Raw genomic sequence first — 21,575 nt, 5'->3', positions numbered from 1 at the left:
AAACACACACACACACACACACACACACACACAAAGACACACAAACAAGTACACACACAAACACACACATACACTCACCCTCACACGTGTTGAAAAATCATGAGAATAAATAAACATTAAATTACTATGCATATACAGCAGTTTCCTGGACCCACGCCTTGTGTATTATGTACATTGTGGAGATCTTGTGATAATGCATCGTTGCTATTCAAAATCCCATTCTCTTCCTTGTCTTCGAATGACTTTCGAAGGCAGCTACACTTCACTCTAAAGGGTATGATTTGGGAAAAGACACCCTCTGTTAGAAGAGGGCTAGTAACTATTGTACCATGTCTAAGTTTACTCTTTGTGTACGGCGGGCTTGGTCAGCTAGGTGTTTTTACTCTTCCATCGACACAATTTTAGATCACTTAGGAGGCGGACTTTCTACCATGTCAGGCAGGGCAAATTCGGGCTGATACGGGTACAACATCACAGCAGAAAGCTCAAGATACTGGATAAAAATACTCTCCCCACTCGGGAATAGAGCTCGGGTCACATGTGTTGGACAGCAAAGCGCCGAACCGCTACACCACAGACACGTATTCTGTGACGTCAAAATGGTGACTTTTAGAGGTGCTTATACAATACGGGAGACCTTGAGGCGAAATTAGGCGCTCGTAAAAATAGCGAAATCGGAAAAACCGGCATGCTTTCTGTCCGTTGGTCAACTTTTATCGATTTCTTTTTAGCTCAACAGCATTTATGTCTATTTATACGTAGTACATGTAGTAGTATGGCAAACGTTGACCAAAGGCACAAAAACGTAACTTTTTAACTGTTTCCAAAGATTCTCTAGCTTTGGATGTCACCAAAGTTTGGTGATCATCATCTTGCTAATTTTACCTCCGACACCGTCGAATCCCACCCCCTCAAATTGCAAATATCTTGACTTATATTTAAGATAGATGGGTATTTTTTCCGTCCTAGACAAGACATAAGCTTTATCTCCCCACATATCGCTCCATATGCCCAAACATTGTCGAACGCCTGATTTCTCCACAATGCAATACATTTGGACCTCACCTCACAGAAGACCTGATCGATTTGAAAGAATTACATGTATGCAAAGACAGACTTAACGTGGCTGCTTCAGGCCTAAACAATCTATAAAGGTAAGTGGGGTATTTTCTAAATTGGGCCTTCCCATGTCTTCGTGTTTATTTCCACTCAGTGTGATCAATAAATACAGAGTCGGATTGTCTAATAAGTAAAAGAAAAACAAACTTGTTTGGCCAAATGAGAAGAGCAATTGATTGTACCAATCGAAAACGTCTTAGTGACTGATCGGCTCGGTAGAGCTTACTTGAGAGCTTAAATAAACGTTTTGGTTTAGCACACATGTGCGTGTAGATTTCATAACCCGATAGTCCACGCCAACCCATCTCCCTTCAATCCAGTCCGCGCTCAGTATACAACAAAGTAGCTTTGAAAACTTTATTGCCGCAGCTCTAGATTCTGAGGCGATTTTCTATTTTCGTACGGGCTCCTATGTATGCAAATTGCAGGGAAAACACCCCGTTACAATGAACAAACGGGTTCTGGGGCTGACCGGTTTCGTACGCAGAGTGTTCACAGATGGAGACCACTGGCACTTCCACCAACTGTCTTCTTTGACCTTTACTTGATCTGCACAGATCTATGATTTGAAAAAAAAATGAGAACATCGATTGCGAAATAAAGCAATGTTTTTTAAGTTCTATTATTCTTGAGGCTGGAAACACACAGCACAACAAAGGCAGTTATGGCCTTCGATGGGTTTGAATACAAAATGTTATAAAAGTAAGGGCACTGTGCAGTAACACCGCTGGTGTCGTCCTAGTGGACGAGACATTCATGCAATATCCAATATTACATTCAGAGAGCTGAAGATTAAATTTAATTACATTATACCAATGAGGTTATGGAAGGGTAGGGTTGTCCTTTAACAAACTTTCTAGGGGGGTTTCATTAACTCAATCTTGACTCTAAATTCGAACATGGGTAGTCATAATAAAAGCTCAAAACACACCAACGTATAATATAGGTACATGAACTATTTACGTTCCAATTCTAGAAAGACATAGTGGTATCACAACTCCATAAGGATTCCGTGAAATGTATGCCATGTAATGATGGATTGGGGTATCATCTAGCTATAAAAAGTAGAAACCAAAAGAGTGATTGTGCTTCGGTGCAATGATGTTTGCGTAGAAAGATATAAACTTTGTAGTCTGAAGAAAGATATCAATTAATGTGCTATGAAACAGTGCTTATTTGGGAATACAGAACCTAGCTAAGGTGTTCTAGCTTTTCATCTTATCGTCAAGATTAAAAGAAACTCTTGCGGAGGCGTATTTCTTAGTATGAATCTCAACGTTTTCGTACCTGCTATTTCTGCGGCCTTCAATGGGACCCTTGCGATGATACTAAACCTACCTCACTCACTTTTATATCTTTAATAAATTGTAGCCTATTGTCTCATTTTACAGATGCTACTCCTGTTTAAATAAATGTGTAGTTTGACCAAATCGTGGTACAGCGATATTATTAGGATCTTGTAAACAAAATATAATGAATGTAAGCAACAGAGCAATTATTGACCGTAAACATGGATTGAGAAGATGTGAATATCGCTGTGCGTTTGTGGTTCAAATAGTTATCGGTGAAGAAATAGCATCACACATTCGTGGTATGCTCAATCTGTAGGTCAGAAATGGACTCTGGACGACTTAATGGTGCTACAACCATATGTGCTACGTCACAGACTCCTCCTCTGACGTCATCAGATGATTTCACGCGAGTCCGAGCGGGTCCGGGCAAGTTTAAGGCTGAGACTGATCGCGGGAACTTCCCGTCAGCGCAAGGCTGTAAGGACGTCAACAGCGGGAGAGTGGACAAGGAAGTGCTTTGAGGTTTCGATGCGCATGCGTGGAATTCCGTGAGTGCACCTGAATCGATGGAATTGAAATTGTTCCGTAACTCTCTATGACTTGAGTTCTGAGGCAGATGTGACCCTGAGTGCCCTGTCGTGAAGCCCTGGCCACCCAGCTGTTGCTGGTTGCTTCTATCCGCAGGGCCTGAAAGGCGTTTATCACTTTCATCCCCATGGGCTGGGCATCCATCAGAGGGCGAATTTAGTTTTGTCGTTGGCGACTTTCGTAAAGGCAATCGTTGGTTTCCGCCATTCGTCGGAGAAAGTTGCGCAGTGGACGAGGGAGATGATTTGACCAGGGGTGCTGTTGTGTCCCCGCTGCTTTGGGCGGGAGGCGATTGGTCTGGAGATGGGAAGGTGAAGAAGTCTTTTTGAGAGGCTGACGAAGATTTTTGCTGAGGGCTGCTTCCTAAGACGGATGTTGTTGCGTTGTGAGGAGAAACTATTGACGTTAAGTCCTGGTTTGATAACCGGATAGCGTCTGCCTTTTGGCAGTGGCCAGTTTCTGCGTCACACGGTTCAAGCTGGGTGAGTTTGTAGTACTCGTCTTGGAAACCGTGAGAGGAATGATCGAGTGCTAATGGACTCATGGTCAGTGACGACGGTGTCAGGTTGAGATCTAGGGCTGGTTTTCTCGCTCCAAAGTCCATGACAGAACGAGAATGTTTTGAAGAGGAAAACAGCGATTTCCCACGACGGGGATGTAGAGGTGAGAGGTTGGATGGGCGTAATGAGGCATGGCGGGCTGCTCCGACCTGAGGTGAATCAGGTTTTGATCTGGATGAGAGAAGCCCTGCAGACGCTGGTGGTGAGGATATAGAGTCAGTTCCTTCACTCAGTCTGCTGGAGGGTGGCGTTGTGTTGTTGGTGTCTGTTATTGACGCTAAGCTATGACTCTGACCGCCACGGAGTTCACTTGCTCCGGAATTGTTCGTGTTCGAAGCGCTGTTGTTACTTGTTGTGTTTGACGAGGTACTGGCTGTCGTGATATTAGGATTAGCCATGCTCGGTCGGGGCATAGGTGGCAGGTAATGGGACATGGGGCTAGGGCTGAAGCTGATTCGTGGACTGGGGAGTGGGCTTGGAGTAGCCACTCCCCTTTGTAGTTGTAGAGGTGCCAGGAAATGATCATTGCGGCCATGGAGTCCCGCAGAAGTTGGCCAGATCTCCGGAGCGGGAGACGACGTGGATCGCAGGCTGGCTGAATCTCGTGTGTCGCATTCACCGCCTGTATCTGTCGACTGGCTGAAATAAAAACTGGGCGTGGCGTACAAACCGTGCGGGTGGGGCGAAGGCGAAGCGTTGTAAGAAGGCTGTAAGCTGTGGCTTGACATATACATGGGGGCAGGGCTCTGCGAGACGAGGCGGAGCAAGCTGTCAACATTGCGGGAGATGGATGAGAGGTCTTCGTGAAGGTCGTCCAGGCGTCGCTCCAGGCCTATGACAGTGTCACGTGTGCCCTCCAGCTCCATCTGTAACGTGTGAACCATCACCTGCTCCACAGAGCGCTCTGAAGACACTGAGGGGGGGAACAGAGAGAAATACATCAGTGCGTGAAGGAAGGAAAGGTAAATTAGAGAACTTTGACACATTTTCGTTAGTAAAAGTTTAAAGGCATCTGCAACATATTTTGGTCATGCATTGTAAGTGTCAAAGATTAGAGGTGTTACAGGAGAGTAACAAACACCAAAAAGAAGGAGAAAAGAGGACGGCAGTCGTATGAAAGGAAATACAATGCTAATCACATCCAGCCGAACACCTTCAATTTCGATTCTATTACTTCTCTTTTAGGTAATCCCAAATAGACATTTTTTGAAAAGCCAGGCGGATTCCAGCTGATAACTGGCCCGCTCAGCAAGCCAACCCTTTCATGAATCCTGGAGAGGAGAGAGGGGCAGCTATATGGCATTGTACTGTCTGCGATGATATCTATTTTGTACTGTCTGCGATGATTAATATCTATTCTCCAGCCAAGTAGCCAATATCTTTATCATTCCGAAGGAAAAAATGAAGGGAAGAAGAAAAGAAAACAAACATCTACCAGTATATAACATAGTAGTATGTAAAAAATCTAGGTATACTAAGTTGTTGTTGTATTTTTTTCCATAATTTAAACTCTACGTCCTCCCCTATTTCTCAGATCTTTGTTATTACTCTTTATTATTGTATGTAATGGGGTTGGGGGGGGGGGGGGAGTGTCGTACTGCTGTCGCGCGTAATATCATAGCTATGTATCCCTTTTTGCTATAAAAAAGACCGAAACTCACTAAGACCATTTTCACCTATTACGTACTAGTGTTCCTTATTTCTAGTACTAAGAAGAAATCAGACATAATAATATAATACAAAAAAAGAAATATTACTTTTGAAACAAAAGAAAACGTGGTTGACTTCGCAAAAGGCTTAAAGGCCTCAAACGGTCTTATTTCCTCCAAGGGCCAATTAGTGAAGACTTCACAAAAACAACGATTTAATAAAACCGTGTATCCCCCTTCTCTCTCTCTCTCTCTCTCTCTCTCTCTCTCTCTCTCTCTCTCTCTCTCTCTCTCTCTCTCTCTCTCTCTCTCTGTCTCTCTCTCTCTCTCTGTGTGCGTGTATGTGTATTTATGTGCATGTATGTGTGTGATTTTGTGTATGTGTATGAGTGCGTATGTTTGTGTGTATATATGTGTATATGTGTGAATGTGTGTGTGTGTGTGTGTGTGTGTGTGTGTGTGTGTGTGTGTGTATGTGTGTGTATGTGTGTGTGTGTGTGTGTGTAAGTGAATATGTACATGCGTGTGCGTGGTATTTATGTTTGTTTTTCCCTCCTAAAACACAGCCTACCAGTGTTGAGAGTGGGCAGCGTCCTGCACGGCTTGAGCTTATCCCTGGCCGCTCGTCGGTGCATGAGCCTTGTGCTGCTGGCCGCTGCTGTCCTTCGGAGGGCGAGGGAGGACAGGCTCGGGGTCACCGGGCCCAGTTTGGGCCTCTGGCTCACGTGACCAACCGGGGTTGTGGGCGTGGTTGGGACGCTAGGGGAGGCTGGAGTGGGAGGGACGTCGTCTCTGAAAATTGCATAAACAGTAGTCAAGAGTCTCAGAGAAGTTGTTCATGTCAAGCAAGATAACAGACAACAGGGGGTTACTGAGTAGAGTGCTGTTGGTTTTCAATAATGTCGGTTGTTACAAGAAAAACGAAATGTTCGTTTCAGTGAGACATTAAAACTAACGTGCGGGAATTGGGGAAATCTCTTAAAAATTTTACCATGCAGTACGAGCTTAATTGATTTTTGATGTTGTCTTTCAGATTACAAGACACGTATGCACAAGGCTCACAAACATTAACACACACGCACATACACACACCCTCACACAACCTCTCACACCCTCACACACACACACACACACACACACACACACACACACACACAAAAGCGCGCGCATACGTACATACATACACACACATGCACAAAAACATAAGTCAATCGCGCTGTCATGTAAATATAAAGATAATATCACGAATTTTAAGTCCATACTTCGAAAATAAATTGCCAGATCATATTAAAGTGTGATGTACCCTACTGAGAGGAAATATTAGTTTGTATCCAATGAATGCATAGTGGCGTGTTTATCGATGCCGATGAACTTTGAGAACCAAACTATAGATCTACGAAGTAGAAATATTTGTTTAATATCTTTAAAAATGTGGTTTTTTAGGCTTGAAGATAAACATACAGTGTTTAACTGAAAATGATTAATTACTCTATTAAAATTTGCAAAAACGACCATTTTGCGGTATGGAAAGTAAACAACAAAAAGGGTCTTTTCTTAGAACATTATGAATCATACTTGTAAAGTAGGAAAATTGGAGATTCCATAAGTGTTTAAATGTAATGTTTAAATTCAGTTATGTATTATATTATTGTATGCCATGAATAGTACCCGTATTTTCTGAAATCAACAATAACATTGAAAAGATAAATCAATGTTAGCAACAAAATTGCTTTAAGTCGTAAGGAGAAGAGATTTAAAAAATTAAAAAAAAACAATAACTGCTGGGATAGTCCGTTTTGGTCATGAAATTTATCACTGAACTTGTCAATATAAATGAAAGTTTATAAACCTTTTGGAGATACCATGCATAACGAAGAACATATTTTGAAAGGAACAAGGTTAGTCAAAGCAAAGAACGCCATTAAATTGACATTTATTCCAGAATTTAGTTGACTGCAAAAACCATAGTTTTTAAAATTGTCAAATAGATACTGCTTTTCAGATACAGTAACACAGTCAAATAAAACTTTAATTGATCTTAAATTATTTTCATAACGTTAGGTGATGAATCACGGTACCGGTATCTATAGTTTAACAAGATCAAAAGAAGAAATTGCTATTTACACCTCTCTACCAGTGTGTTTGGCATATTATTGTCCTATGTCTATGTTGAAATGTGCTTTATTGTTGTTGTTTTTATATAAAAAAACGATAACTAGCTAACAGTTCCCTTGAAGCCTCAAATTATAGATCCTATGATATCGGTATTAGATGTCCATAAAGCTGCAGTTTCCTCAATTTCAAGCACACGCTATTTTCACGTCCATTTCAAAAGCAAGTTATTCAAAAGTCCCAAACAATTAAATTTACGATAATGTCAGAGTGGAATTTTTTAAAAACACATTACGCCGCTGCCAGTCCCACTGAAATTTTACAAAACGATCCATCGGTAAACCGGAACTCGGCTGTATGAAGATAAAAGATTAAACAAAACAAAAGCACCCAACGTTTGTATCAATTAATGCATGTCTCTCATCTGATATTCTACAAAACGCAATTACAAAAGTCATTATCAAATAATATACTCTTTAACCATACACGAGTGATATCTAATCTTGAACACAAAATTTTCTCTATTTCGTGTTCTACATCTACATTTTCTCTCTACTTGGGAATTAGCATATACACACAGTAACAAAATTCTCGCATTACATGGTTTTTTTTAAAATTTAACACCAAAGTGTGTTGCAAAGGTATGATCTTCCCACTTAACTATCTGTAGTCGACATTTTATAAATTAATGAGGTTCACATAGTTAAGCACCTGTCATAAAAAACGAAGGTGAACAAAGATCTTCAGGGCGGTATAATATTATACTCCAGCATCAAGCACATAATGCACAGACTGCATTCAAGTTCGTTTTGCAATATGCACAGTGGCTGCTTCAAACTTTTAAAAAAATCACAGACCCAAAATAACCATGAATAAGCTGGTCATACAAGTTAGGCATTTCGGCAGTCATCACGTCAAAACAAAAGACAATATTATGAAAGATTACTAGCATATTATCCACCATTCCCAAATGTACATCAAAATTTGTCTTGATTTTAAAAGAAGAAAATTAAGTTTCAGAGATTCAGGAACATGTTTTATCTTGTTAAAATAATTGTTTAGCTCTATGTGCTTCCTCCAATATATTGGATACAGCCTGCCAACGAGACGGCACGTCTCAATGTTGAACGTGTGCAATCATATATATAGCTGTACAGTTTTATAGTTAAATATATTATTGAATCAAATGTTACCTAATCAAACCACCAATGGCTTTTGCATGTATTGGGGGACGACATTCAGTGATAAAGAACGCAGCTGCATGAATGCACTGCCAGAACAAAAGTGTATACATGTTATCTATTACTCTTTTATCGGCGTTCTATAGTTTCCCGAAAATATTTGTGTTACCTTTTAAAAGATTTACCCCCACCCCCCTCCCTTCCTTGTTTTCTCATTTTCAGAAAACTATTTGCCAAGAATTGTTGAATATTTATTCGGTTGACGTGAATCCTATAACAGCCACTAATTTACTGGCAAAGTTTATAATTATTATGTAAAAACCGTTTTAGTATCACCTTATTTGCATCGGTAATAAAAACATGTTAGTAGATAAGCATGCTTATATAGAAAGACACTCATTAAAATTTCTCGGAGACATCATTAGGTCAGATAAATTCTGGCTCGGCTGGATGTATTCTGCCAAAAGGCGTAACAAGCAAAAACCCATGCAAAACGCTCACGCATACGCGCACGCTCACAGACACACACAGACACATGCCTAAATGACATGCAATGAAACTCCATGAGGTGTTAGGCAGAACAACTAATAGTTTTATAATCATAGACCTGCGATTTACATTTATAATAATGTGAAGTTTTTTTAATTTATAAAGGTTAGTCAGGTACCTTGAATTATTGTACACTCGCAGTCACTAGAAAATACATGTTGAAATAGACTGGCCAGGGCTATGGGTAAGTAGACGAACACAATTTATATATATATATATATATATATATATATATATATATATATATATATATATATATATATATATATATATATATATATATTGTATACTTAGGATTAATTATAACAGGTAGGTAAGGTAAGTTTAGAATCAACTGCTTGACCACTACATCCAAGATATGTTCAAAGATTTGAGCTTAATAATCCTATCGTTATCGACATAAAGAGCCAAATTTGCCGGGTAGTTATTGAGCTCAGGCTCACAATTAATGTCAAGCAATATCGTTCACGTTGTGCCCTACATTTAAAGGTACATGTACGTGACCACCTGGGGTTGGTCCTGGAACAAGACAGACACGTCAAGCTTAAATAAGGGGCACTGCACTATGGCAACCAGCAATGACGTATTAATTGATAATATTGTTCCAGTGTTAGAATGTTATATTCCAGACTGTTCTATCAGCGACTGTGGTGTTACGATTAGGCAATTGGCTGTCGCAAGCAGAAATCCTGAGCTTGATTTTCGTATTTTCGTATGGAGAGTAATTTTATCAAATATAGAGGGATTTCTGGTGGGATAATGTAACTCTGTCAGCCTATATTGTCCCTGGCAGGTTGGGTCGAAACCCATCTCTCTGATTATCTATTTTGTATAAGGGGGTGCAAAAACACTAATATCTTAAGAAATAGACTATTATGCATGTTAAAGCAAAAGCAATCCTCCTACAAAAAAGTAATTCATTCTTCCCTTTCTTTGCAAAACAGACTCCAGTCCTTTTTTGCTTTAGTAATACGAAGGCATATAAAATTAGTTTTCGTGGTTTATGCTATAAAAAAGAGGGAGGAGTGTACGATAACTAATTACTGTTGTATTTCGTTTTATATTGCATATTTTCTGCTTGGGAAACTGAACTTTTATTACAGCTGCTGTAACAAATTATTAAGTAAATGACATTCTCATTTCGTAAGGAACAGTGAGAGTGACAACTACTGAAGGAACAGATAATTAATATAATGTAAACTTAATAATCTAGAAAACAGCGCGAATGAAGGTGACGAGACAAAGCAGTAGATTGAAAGTCAACAGCAGCAGAGGATAGATATATCATGAAGAAAGAAAATAATATGTGCAGGAAAACAACTCTCACGCGTGGGCGAAAATAAATTCTAAGAATAATATTCAGGCTACTAAAATACAAATCAGAAAGTCATTGCCAGATCTATGTCAAATATTCCACTGATTTTGGCTTATGCATAGCTAGATGTATGTGTTAACAGAATGGAATTCGTAGGAGAAAAAAAGCAAAAATATAAAACGATAGTATTACTAATCAAAGAACGCCATCTATAAATAAGGCAAAAGCGGAAATATATAGGCATGTGAGAAGATGCTTTGTTATGAATGTATGGACAAGAAAAGATAATAAACTGTACAATCATCTTTCTGTCTCCCTCTCTCTCTCTCTCTCTCTCTCTCTCTCTCTCTCTCTCTCTCTCTCTCTTTCTCACTCACTCTCTCTCTCTCTCTCTCTCTCTCTCTCTCTCTCTCTTTCTCACTCACTCTCTCTATTTTCTATGTCTTTGTCTCTGTCTCTGTCTCTGTCTTTGTCTCTCTCTCTCTTTCTCTCTCTCTCTCTCTCTCTCTCTCTCTCTCTCTCTCTTCCCCTTTCTCTCTCTATCTCCCTCTCACTATCCCTCTCTCTCTCTCGATCTCTTTCTCTCTCGCCCTCCGCCCCCTCTCTCTCCCTTTATCTCCTTTCCCATGTACACACTAAAGCAGTATGGCGTATAGGAAGGCTGTTGGAATGCTCTAAATGAGAGATTTGAGTGTGTGAAGAAAGAAACGTTGTATCACAATCGTCCGTGATTACCACAAATACAATTCCCATAATATATTTATATTACATAATGTAACACCCAGGATTATATAAAGGGTGTTTGGTGTGCATTTGTCAGGGCTTAAGTGTGGTAACTCTCGCAATCACTGATATAGTATAGCCTCCTATTGAGTGCGGCATGACCTTGTGCGCAATATCAAGGGTCACAATTAGGTCCCTTAATAGGGTTCAAGCTATGTCTTACTGGAAAGGAAACCGTGAGATATGATCGTCTTGATGAAGAAGGCATTACAATGTGGATTTTGGGGTGGGGTGGTGTGGGGGTGGGTTGGGGTGGTGTGGGGGTGGGTTGGGGTGGGGGTGGGGGTGGGGGGTTATTTTACTTTGCTTTTTCCGGGCTTTCGCTTTGTACATTAAGGATCTTAGTCACTTCCCGATAGAGGAAGGTATTTTATCGAGTGCATGTATATCCGTCTTTGTTTTCAGGATGTGCTATCCCACGCAACCTCTTGTAGCATACACATTCAATGCTATTCGCTAAGCCTTGTGTGGTTAGAGGTTTGAGAGATACTAAAAACGCAGATAAGAGGAAGCCGGGAGAGGTAAAAACATTGAAACTCTGTGTGGTGCACAGGTAGCAGTAACGAATTAAACGAATGTACTAAATGGGATTGGGGCCGGGGACACGCATCATAGTTGCTATTTTCATAGCAAATCAAGAGCATACAGCACTACGAACCAGCAAAAATGAGGTTGAAGTTATTAGTAAAACAATGTAACGCATTAAAACTTGACAAGCAAGAAGTAGACAAAAATCAGTTCTATAGGCCAATACAGAAGTCGAAACGAAGAAAAAAAAATATGTTGTCGTCTTTTTTGGTTTATAGCCAATCTTAACAGAATATCAATTACGAGGATACAATACTACCATGCATCTAATAGAACACAAAGGTTTGATTGTAATCAAAATAGAATTTCACATACTTACAGTGCTTAAAATCATTTCTACACGGATGGAATAGTATTAGTAAACATAAATTATATAGTTACGTCTACAGAAAAGCTAAGCGAAAGTAAATTAAGTATCGGAAGCACATCAAAGAGAACAGAGTAGTCTTTAAAACTGGAAAGAAAGTACAGCTATAATTATTGCTTGAGATGAAGGACTGAAAGAAAAGTAAGAATTAAAAGCACACATGCGATACACGAGTCATGTTCTAGTCGAGAAGATACAGGCACTACCTTTTTCTAGCTCTATTGATCCACTGTCTTAGCTTTTGTTGGTGTTTTCCAAAACGTAGGCTAGCAGAAGGGATGGTAAGAGAATCAATACACGCTTGCGCCAAAGACAAGGAAGGTGACTTGATATTGGCATAAACGTGCTTCAGGATTTGAAGGCCTTAAGTGAAAAGATTCTATCCCCAGCAATGTTGCTCCGAAGATAGAATCTTTTGACTTTAGAGCCTTGCTTTTGAATTCACGATAAACGTTTTGACATAAAGAAGAAACATAATTAAAGACAATGAAGACGACAAGAAGTTCAACAACAGATAAAATTAATAAAACCCTGCCCCTGATTCTCATATGTTCGCCTGGGGTATCAGCAGGTATTAAAAACAATGTCACAGTTTCAGTTTAAATTTTATGTTTTGTTTGACAGCCCTTTCTTCATGAAGGCGTTACCTATTTAAGAGGTAGGACCCCGAATCAACACCATGCTCTGAAAACAGTGGCTGGACAATCAGGGCAATCCAGACTATCGAGATCCAGCGTGGTTTTTATTAAGTTGAGATAGTCGTGTATTAAAAAAAACCCAACATGACGTTCTACTATTCTTACAGATACCGCAGTAATGATATCTTCTCTTGAGCTTAAAACTGTACAGTTTCTTCAAGTCAAAATTACATAGGCGTAAGAAGTTCAGAGTACTTAGTTCGGACTGTTCGTCAAAAGAACTATTATTAACTAGATAAAGAAGATCGATATACTACTCACTAAATCATAACAAGGTGCACATATTATTAGGGACAGTTGACTCACTGGCACACCATTGTGTGTTTAATTAATATGAGACCATCTACAAACAGTTGCATCACGATGTATGAGAGCCTTAAACCAATTTGGCAGTACTCAGTTCTACCAATGTGGTTGTGTAACAACAATCGCATGCATGTCAATTTCAAAACAATAGGTTTAAATTGAAAAAAAAAATGCCGAAAAGGGTGTAGAAATGCATTAATCGGTTACTTGTTACTTTCAACGCAAAGCATCCCCCAGACTTCTTATTTTCAGATCTGTGAGTATATTATTCCTAATCCCCAAACCGTCACTTTAATGATGACACTCAAGGACAATTTTCTAAACGTATAATACACAATGATACCTTATTACACCTCATATTCTTTGCGTGAAAGAATGTAATGGCTCATCAATGAATAGCCTATGGAATTCCAAATTTACTCTGCATAGGATATTTTAGTATTCTACTGGGTGAACAACAATAGTATTTAGTCCAAAGTAAAAAATAGTATAGATTTTAAAACAATAATTAGAAAGGTATCATACGTTTGTACACAATCCACCACCGCGGCAGTAAAAATGTATTCTAGAAAAGGTTATAATTGATACAGACGTGCTACAAATTCCAGGGAAAAGAAAAGGGAAAAAACCCCTCTAAAAGTGTGTTTTGCGATGCGTAGAGCACTGCGCGCCCTGCTAAAAATGTTGACGGAATGACGGAAGAAAGAATCATCATGTATGAGCACATGTTGAAATCGTTAAGTGAAGGCAAACGCTAAGCAATAATGAAACATGTGTACTTTATATGCAGTTCCCTGTTTTTTTAACTACAAATATGAATAAACAGTGCGCATAGGTTTGGGGTCCCTTTCAAGACAGTGACACGAACTGATAAGAGAAAAGGTTTCTCCATTTGGGCCATCAGATATTGGGCACAGAAAAGGGGAAGAATTCCAAAGAAGGCTCGTGAAACAACCTTAATTCTAACTGTGCCGCACAAGGGACACACTGGAAGTCCACGGCGTTCAAAAATAATGCTAAATATCAAACTTTGTGTCAATAAACATTTTGAGCCTGTTGCATGTATTCCGGTCACTTTCTAATTGCTTTACGGTGGTGCAAATAAAAAAAAAAAAATTACCAGAGACAAAATATGGACTCGAAGGGCAAAAGACAAACATAAGCAGGAAGACAAACTATCGACAGCGTTACAATACTTGACTTAATTTGACCATAAGCACAGTGAAAAGAAAATGGGACTGTCCAGATAAGTCTATGGGTGAAGGAAAAGGATTAACAGATACGTCCATGAAAAGCGGACATGAAATTTTGAAAGATATTTTCTTGTCTGTGGGAAAGTTTGGAAGAGTGGATATTATATGTTTGATTACAAGGATTATTTTCATTATGGAATCGCACAGCTTGTATTTAACGTTGTACATAAAAGAGAAAACAAGTTTGGGTAGTTAATATAATTCATATACTTTTTCTAAATTTCTATATGTCTCATATTTCAACAAACCATTGCAATACCAAAAATTGATGGATGACGATATTAAAAACATCAAAAATTTAACGTTAATTGGAATGTGCTTTCAACTAATGCGCGACTCTGCTTGGCCTACATGTTTATAAAAGGCTCTATGGGAACACATGTGAATTAAAATACATCTATTTAAACTAAGGATGCAATTAAGATCAAAATGCAAAACTACATTTTGGGGTTAGCGAGGTGCTCATAAAGTAATTTTGTGTTATTTTTTAAAAGGTGCACGCATCAGTTGGAAACTACTCCCAAAAACAATACTGGGTCTCTACATTGTTGTACAAAGCTGTGTCTAATTGATCTGAAATACTTAATTAGCAGATGCAAGGAAGTGAACGAAAATATTTTAAAAAATCTTTTATAGATAAATTACCTCAGAGCTGAAGCGATGTGCCCATTTGGCAATCTCCCTCTACTTGCCAGCCAATCAGAGCTAGACATATGAGATTCACTTCGCGAGAACTGAGCCAGCAATGGAGACAACGGAGTATTGCCTCTTCCCTCACCAGCCTCGTCCTCTTCATCATCTCGATGTTGATTCGATTTCGGGCGCTCTTTACACGTCATGCCCTCCTCGTTGTTGTTGTCTTCATCGTTATCCTCCTCTTCCTCGTCTTCCGAGATTGAAGGAAGAGTGATGACAGGAGCTGCCGTCGAGGATTCGTCCTACAGGAGAAAAAAAGGCCAGAAGTATAAAATAACTTTAAAGAGACAATTGGACTAAGATTATTATGTAACACATGTTTTTCGCCACATTTACTCTCACGACTTTTGCGGACTACAGAAAAAGATAACAATCACACCACCGACGCTGGTTTAAAAATACGCAAGTAAATAAAAGTCCAAACTGTACATTTCAAAACCTGAGTCAATTAAATATTGTAAAATAAAATAAAACTGACAGTTTGATACAATCAGTTCAAGGATGGTAAAATAAATACTTTTTTCACATAACAGGACAGAACAGTCTTGATGTATAACAGACATGTTTGAAGAAAACGTTCCTGTGAAACGTGCCAGAGGATGTCCAAAAATGAGAGCACAATTTTGAAGAAGTGAAGACAACTGTCGCCCAGTATGAACGCGGGGCATTTGAAAGGCCTGCTTTGTGGTGGGTGGGTTTTTTTTCGTTTTTAGTTAGGATACGTTTCGACGGGAGAATTAAGGCACTTTGGATTTTTCTCTAACTACTGCTGTTCGTTGTCAGTGAAAGCTAATGCCCATTTTTCAAACATCGAATTTCTAACACAGCCTGTTTGACAGATGTGCAGAGTTGGGTTCGTTATCAATGTTTACCTGATCCAATCAAGTTCCCGTTTCTTAGTGAGTCAGAAACAGTTCTTTCAAAGGTATATTTTGCTCAAAGAAGGGTAAATGACGGGCCAATTCTCCAATAGCTGCCAACACGGTCCTGAGTACCCCCCCCCCTCCCACACACTCATAATGCAGTATCTAAAATAAATCTTCATACTTAAGAGCATCAGCTTCCTTCTGCATGCTTTTTATGTAGAACAAAACCCATTCATATTTGTACACATGTAAAGGTCACCCTTTTACAGGTGCCAAATTCCTTTTTTTATTCCGGGCTATTCAGGTTTCTCAGCCTTGTGTGTCATCTAGTCCCACCCGGGGGGTTCTTGTGATAGAGGGGTGACGGTGTTCGCCTCTCTTCTCAATAGGTACTGGGGCTCGAATCCGGACAGCGACGGAAAATGTTTCCTCTCAAAATTTTCTCCTTTCCCCTCCTTTCCCCTCCTTTCCTGCTCTCTAACCGTGTTCTGCCGTCTGCTTTTGTCTACACTTTTTGCCCCCTCCCCCTAACCTTTACCCCCTCATTTGGGCTCCTGACTCTTTCTGCAGTCTTTCTACTGCTACTCCTCGGCTCCTTCTTTCACCCACATCCCTGACCTTATATGGTAGGTAAGATCTACACATAGCCTCCTCGGATAAGGGCGAACAATTTCGGAGGTCTCGTGTGCACGTTGTGCTCGTTAAAAATCCCTTGGTGGTCTACAATCGATAACAGTAGGATTCAGCCGCCACCCGGGCAAAATTCAAAATTTCCTACCAACTGAAATTGTTTAATGTGTCCCACGCGCTCAAATGGCCTTATGTAGTTGCGGCAGGGGCGAAGCGTCTATATATTCAAATAATCACTGCTTCTCTTCCTAATTTTGAAACATTGTCGCTGTCAAATTCATCCATAAACGTAAACCTCTTAAATTAAATGTCAAAAGACGTTCGTAATCAACAATGAACAGTATGCCTAACATTCAAAACGGTTTCACGGCCACAGAAATAGCCTCCTCACCCCTCTCGGGCCACTCCATAAGCAGTCGCAAGCTTTGATTAAGTAAGCTTAAAGTGAGGCTGGAAGAGTCTACCAATATAGCTGAAGGGAACATGTGCATAGCAGTCTAAGCTGTTTCATTGCCACATATACCCTGTTCACCCCTTTGGGGTCACAGTTATAATCAATCTCACATCCTGATTATATCAGCTAAACAACACTGGTCGAGTCTACCTCACAAATGTGAGGGGAACTAACTCCTAACAATCTCTTCACTGTTGCAAGTGCTTGCTTTTTTTCCTCGACTTTTTACCGTCCTATAATCAGATCGTGACCTCGATTATGACACCAGCTCCTGGCCGCGAAAGGCTAACAAAAACAGCCAAATGTGAAATTTAAAAAATTATAATTGTCATGTTCTACCAAAGACTCACTGGTAGCTCTATAACATATAGATCTAGTACTGACATCTCTGCTTCTTTGCTTTGTGTTTATGTATTCACATCTAAAGTTAAATTTAATTTTATTTGGAACTGATATTTAATAAGATACTTTCCCGATTATTTTGGCGGTTGAACATACAATATGAATTCCGGATTTGTTTTCATTCACAACTCAGAGTCGCCGCCTCGAGTAAGATTCTTGTGTCATATCTACAGGCCATATCTGGTCCCGTTTCACTTTGATTACCCTGTCAAACAAGTCAGCCTTCGCCCCTGGTTGCGAGCATTGTAAAACACTTATTTTTTTTAAAAAAGGTCCTACCCAGCTGAGCACTCCGCTACCATACGTGTACTCACATCGCTATGGTCCTCATGTCCTTCCCGGACATTGCACGTTAGATCGTTGGGCAGCTCCCTGCTGAACGTCTCGGCGAAGTCGGGGTACAGTAAGATCGACTCACACAGACCTTTCACCTGGATGCACAGCAGCTCACAGTAAGCCAGGGATCGCACGTCACAGCCGCTGATACTGACCGGGTCATCGTAGTCCAGGTCCGTGCCGAAAATATCGCCCTTACCTGATCGGTGGAAACACATGGGCATGTATATTAATGTTGCTTGGCTCAGTTATCGGGAAATAAATTGCTGCATTTTATGTAATTAAGTTTGAAACAAAAGCTATACTGGATACATTTAAGAAAACTTGGTATTTGTTGGGCATAACTTTGAAAGCTCATCCATAAAATTAAAATTAAAATAGAGTGCAGAAAAGTGATAACCTTAAAAATAAGAGTGATGCTCGAAAGATTTAGTAGGCATTTTTTTCCTTGTGTCTCTTGTTAGACACCAGGACAACGGTTTGATTGGTATTATATTGTCAGCTAAACTCAGTATCACTAATCAAATGTAATGGTTTATTATGAAAACCACAGCAGTCTGGTTTAAATGCGGTCAAATATCGCATAACAATATCCTATGATACTGCAGAATCGTTTTCTTTTCCGTTATTAATATGGGAAATCTGTGTGTTTTGCTCAACTTCTGAAAACTCATAATAACACAATAAAAATTTGTTACGCCTTTCTAATAGAATTCAAATAATAGATTGTTTATAGTCAAAACAATAGATATAGCCACATCGGTAGTTCTGGATGATGATCAGAGGTGTATGCCTATGATCTGTTTTAAAGAAGGTGACAAAATAGCCATACAAACTATGTAGTAACTATTTTATTTCGACGAACAAATAACGGGACATTTGCGTACCTAAAATCGCAATCACCTGGTCTTCTTTGAGGACTTCCATACTTCCACTACAGACATAGTAGAGGTAGTTCACTGCATCACCCTAAACAGAAACAGTACTTTTGGAAACAGCGAAGGTAAAGCATAAAGCTCATAACACCACTAGAACTGAATTTACTACAACAAGCTTTGGTGACGGTACAAAATGTAAAGTAAAATAGCTCTATGAGGCAGAGTGGTAGTACAATATGTGGCACTTTTAAATATATACTATCAATAATCTAATAATTTGAGAAGTGACGTCCTTGTCGAGTAGGAAGACGCTAGACTTATTCATACAGTTAAGAGTTCGATTTCTGGTTAAGTCGGATAGACCTTTGAATTCGTAGAAATGGTACTCTAATTCAAATTCAACACAGCACCAAGCAGTAACTGGATACAGGAAATCAGTTGGACAACGTTCTAGAAGCTGCCTTTTTTGGTTTGAAGTTAAAGTTAAGAAAAAAATAAATGATGACAATACCTTCCACTGCTATTAAGGCAAATATCACGATAAGCCACGTTTACCTTCCTCATAATCAATTCTCCAGGTCCACACACAAATCTCTCAGTGTGCAGGGAAATTGTCTTGAGACATCCTGGCGGCGCCTCTTTGAAGATAGGTAAAGAGAGAATCTCCCGATGAAGGTGAAGTCCAATCTCCCCTCTCATGTCTTCAGGGAAGTCTTTCAGAATCTGTTATAGACACGAATATGAGGGTAACAAGGTCAAAGTAACTACGTAGTTCATCTCTTTGGTAACTAAATGGACTTTAAAAAATGCGAGCGTTAAATATTCACATTCTGTTTTGGTTTTTGTTGGGGTTTTTTCTGCATTCGGATGACCTTTGGCTGTGTTTTGAATCAAAACGTGAATAATTGATTTGAACTATCTTTTTTGTAAAATAAAAGACTTACCCGCTAAATAAAAAAAATCATTTTTATTATGCTTTGGCTCTCGATCAATTCCTTGAACTGTTTAAAATTGAAAACATACGGCTGGAAAAGTGCTTCTAATAATCATAATAAATACTATCGACTTGATGGTACATATTAGATAATCTGTTTGACCAAAAGAATGGTGCTTTCTGCTACACGTCCTATTGTGATGTGATACCTATACTGTTATTATTGTTGATGTATCATATTTAACAGAACATAGAAACAAAACATTTTACCGGCACCTGTGTTCTTGTGATAAAGGTCTTCGTCGTTATTCTAAATGAACATGGAAGAAACTTTTTTTACTGGCAACTCTGCTCTAAGGATACCCTTCGCCTTTGCACGTTAAAGACGTGCGTTCGATCCCAGCGTAGGGAAGTCGTTCAACGAGTACTTCGACCGACCAACCGATCTACCGATCGACTGACAAACGAACCAACCAAGCATCCATCCATCCATCCATCCATCCATCCATCCATCCATCCATCCATCCATCCATCCATCCATCCATCCATCCATCCATCCATCCATCAAGTACAATCGACCGCAAACCTCTTTCACATCAATCCCGTTGTTGATGGACCACATAGCTTGGAAGTAATCCCGTATCCTGTGTTTTAGAGGCCGGGGAAAGTGGTGTATTCTGAAGAAATCCTTGAGGTCTTTGGTCTTGGAGTGGAAGGTGGCGCGGCGGGCGTACATCCTCTGAATGATCGTTGTCACATTTCCGAACACAACGGCATGCATGATGGCTGTATTGTAGGGATTTTAAAAAAAATTCTCAAGCTTCAGATTGTCTATATGATAATAAATAATAAAGAGCATCTGTATAGAACAAATAACCATTAAACAGCAAGCTCCAATAAACGCTTTACAATCTATGAGAATTTAATTATTACCCCAGCACATCAGTTGGATTTCTGAAACCATTTTAACTTTTCGAGAAGCGTAGAATGTGAGCAACCAATTTACTGGAGCTTGAATACTAACAGACGGAAACGATCTTTAACTGCCTATGGCTGGGTACACGTTCACGTCTGGGTGAAGCGAGGAAAATTCTTGTAAAGTGCCTTTCCCAAAGGACACAAAGTCAGGCCTGAGCCTCGAACTACCGACACACTACCTCGTGATTACGAGTCCAGTAGCTTAACAATCGGGGATTATGAGGTTTTCTTCGTGGCGTAAACTAGATGAAGACTGTCCAAGAAACGCGTAAAGACTTTCGTGAGCCTCAAAGCTATTTTGACTTCATTTGACCACATGAAGACTACAGGGAAATATTTGGTAATGCCACAGTTTCCTTCTAACTGAAAATGTGCATCCAGAGATTTTCTGTTTCTTTTACATGAAGAATTCCTAGAAGATTTTGGGTTTTAAAAACTGTTGAAATATTCATTTAGCGGCTATTTTAACAAGATCTAATCTTTTAAGAGGCCAGTGTTAGAAAGGTGGGACTTTGACAAAAAGGATTGTGTGGTTGTTGTTGTTTTTTTGACACTATCATTTTTTTTCCTTTTTGTCTTCAGATGTTGCAGTATGTTTAGAGCGACAATCTTTTTAATATTAAATGTGTTATCATTTGACCATTTTGCTTTAGTACTTCAGTCTTTTATCACACGCAAAAATGATTTTCGTGTAAACAGCAATAAGCCATAACAATAGAAGGCAAAACAATAGCGAGATATGTGACTCTGCTGGCAAATTATCTGTCATTGGGATTTTTTCTTCTTCCCTGAAAATCGATTTAATCTTTGCCCACCAGCGTCTGAGGTATAGCTCTTCGGTGCTTCGCCGTCGCAAGCAGAGGACCCGAAATTCAATTCCCGAGTGGGGAGAATTTATATCAGGTATTTCAGCTTTTCTGCTGGGATGTTATAATATTCCTCTCAGCTCAAGTGGGCAATGACAGTTATTGTCAAAGCGCACCTCTTGAATGATCAAAATTGTGTTGATTTTTGGGGAAAAGGGGGGGGGGGGGGGGGGGC

At 39.6% G+C, this 21,575-nt stretch overlaps 1 protein-coding gene across 8 annotated transcripts in view; it reads right to left on the bottom strand.

Annotated features, from left to right (window-relative positions):
- Positions 1–724: 724 nt before the first annotated feature.
- LOC101852538 (potassium voltage-gated channel subfamily H member 4) overlaps positions 725–21,575 on the bottom strand; it is a 252,648-nt gene continuing 231,797 nt past the window's right edge. For 7 of the 8 annotated variants that reach the window (XM_005094997.3, XM_013080627.2, XM_035968874.1 and 4 more), the window contains 8 exons: positions 20,143–20,342; positions 19,178–19,345; positions 18,632–18,713; positions 17,723–17,943; positions 15,006–15,298; positions 12,310–12,369; positions 5,780–6,000; positions 725–4,472 (listed from right to left, as the gene is read on the bottom strand). In XM_005094997.3, the coding sequence (XP_005095054.1) occupies positions 2,698–4,472; positions 5,780–6,000; positions 12,310–12,369; positions 15,006–15,298; positions 17,723–17,943; positions 18,632–18,713; positions 19,178–19,345; positions 20,143–20,342 (3,020 nt within the window). In that variant the 3' untranslated portion in view covers positions 725–2,697. The remainder of the gene's footprint in view (positions 4,473–5,779; positions 6,001–12,309; positions 12,370–15,005; positions 15,299–17,722; positions 17,944–18,631; positions 18,714–19,177; positions 19,346–20,142; positions 20,343–21,575) is intronic. The other variant, XM_035968876.1, reaches the window with a different exon arrangement.

The sequence above is a fragment of the Aplysia californica genome, unplaced genomic scaffold, assembly GCF_000002075.1.
Source record: "Aplysia californica isolate F4 #8 unplaced genomic scaffold, AplCal3.0 scaffold00093, whole genome shotgun sequence".
Lineage (NCBI taxonomy): Eukaryota > Metazoa > Mollusca > Gastropoda > Aplysiida > Aplysiidae > Aplysia > Aplysia californica.
This window is presented reverse-complemented; position numbering and strand designations above follow the sequence as displayed.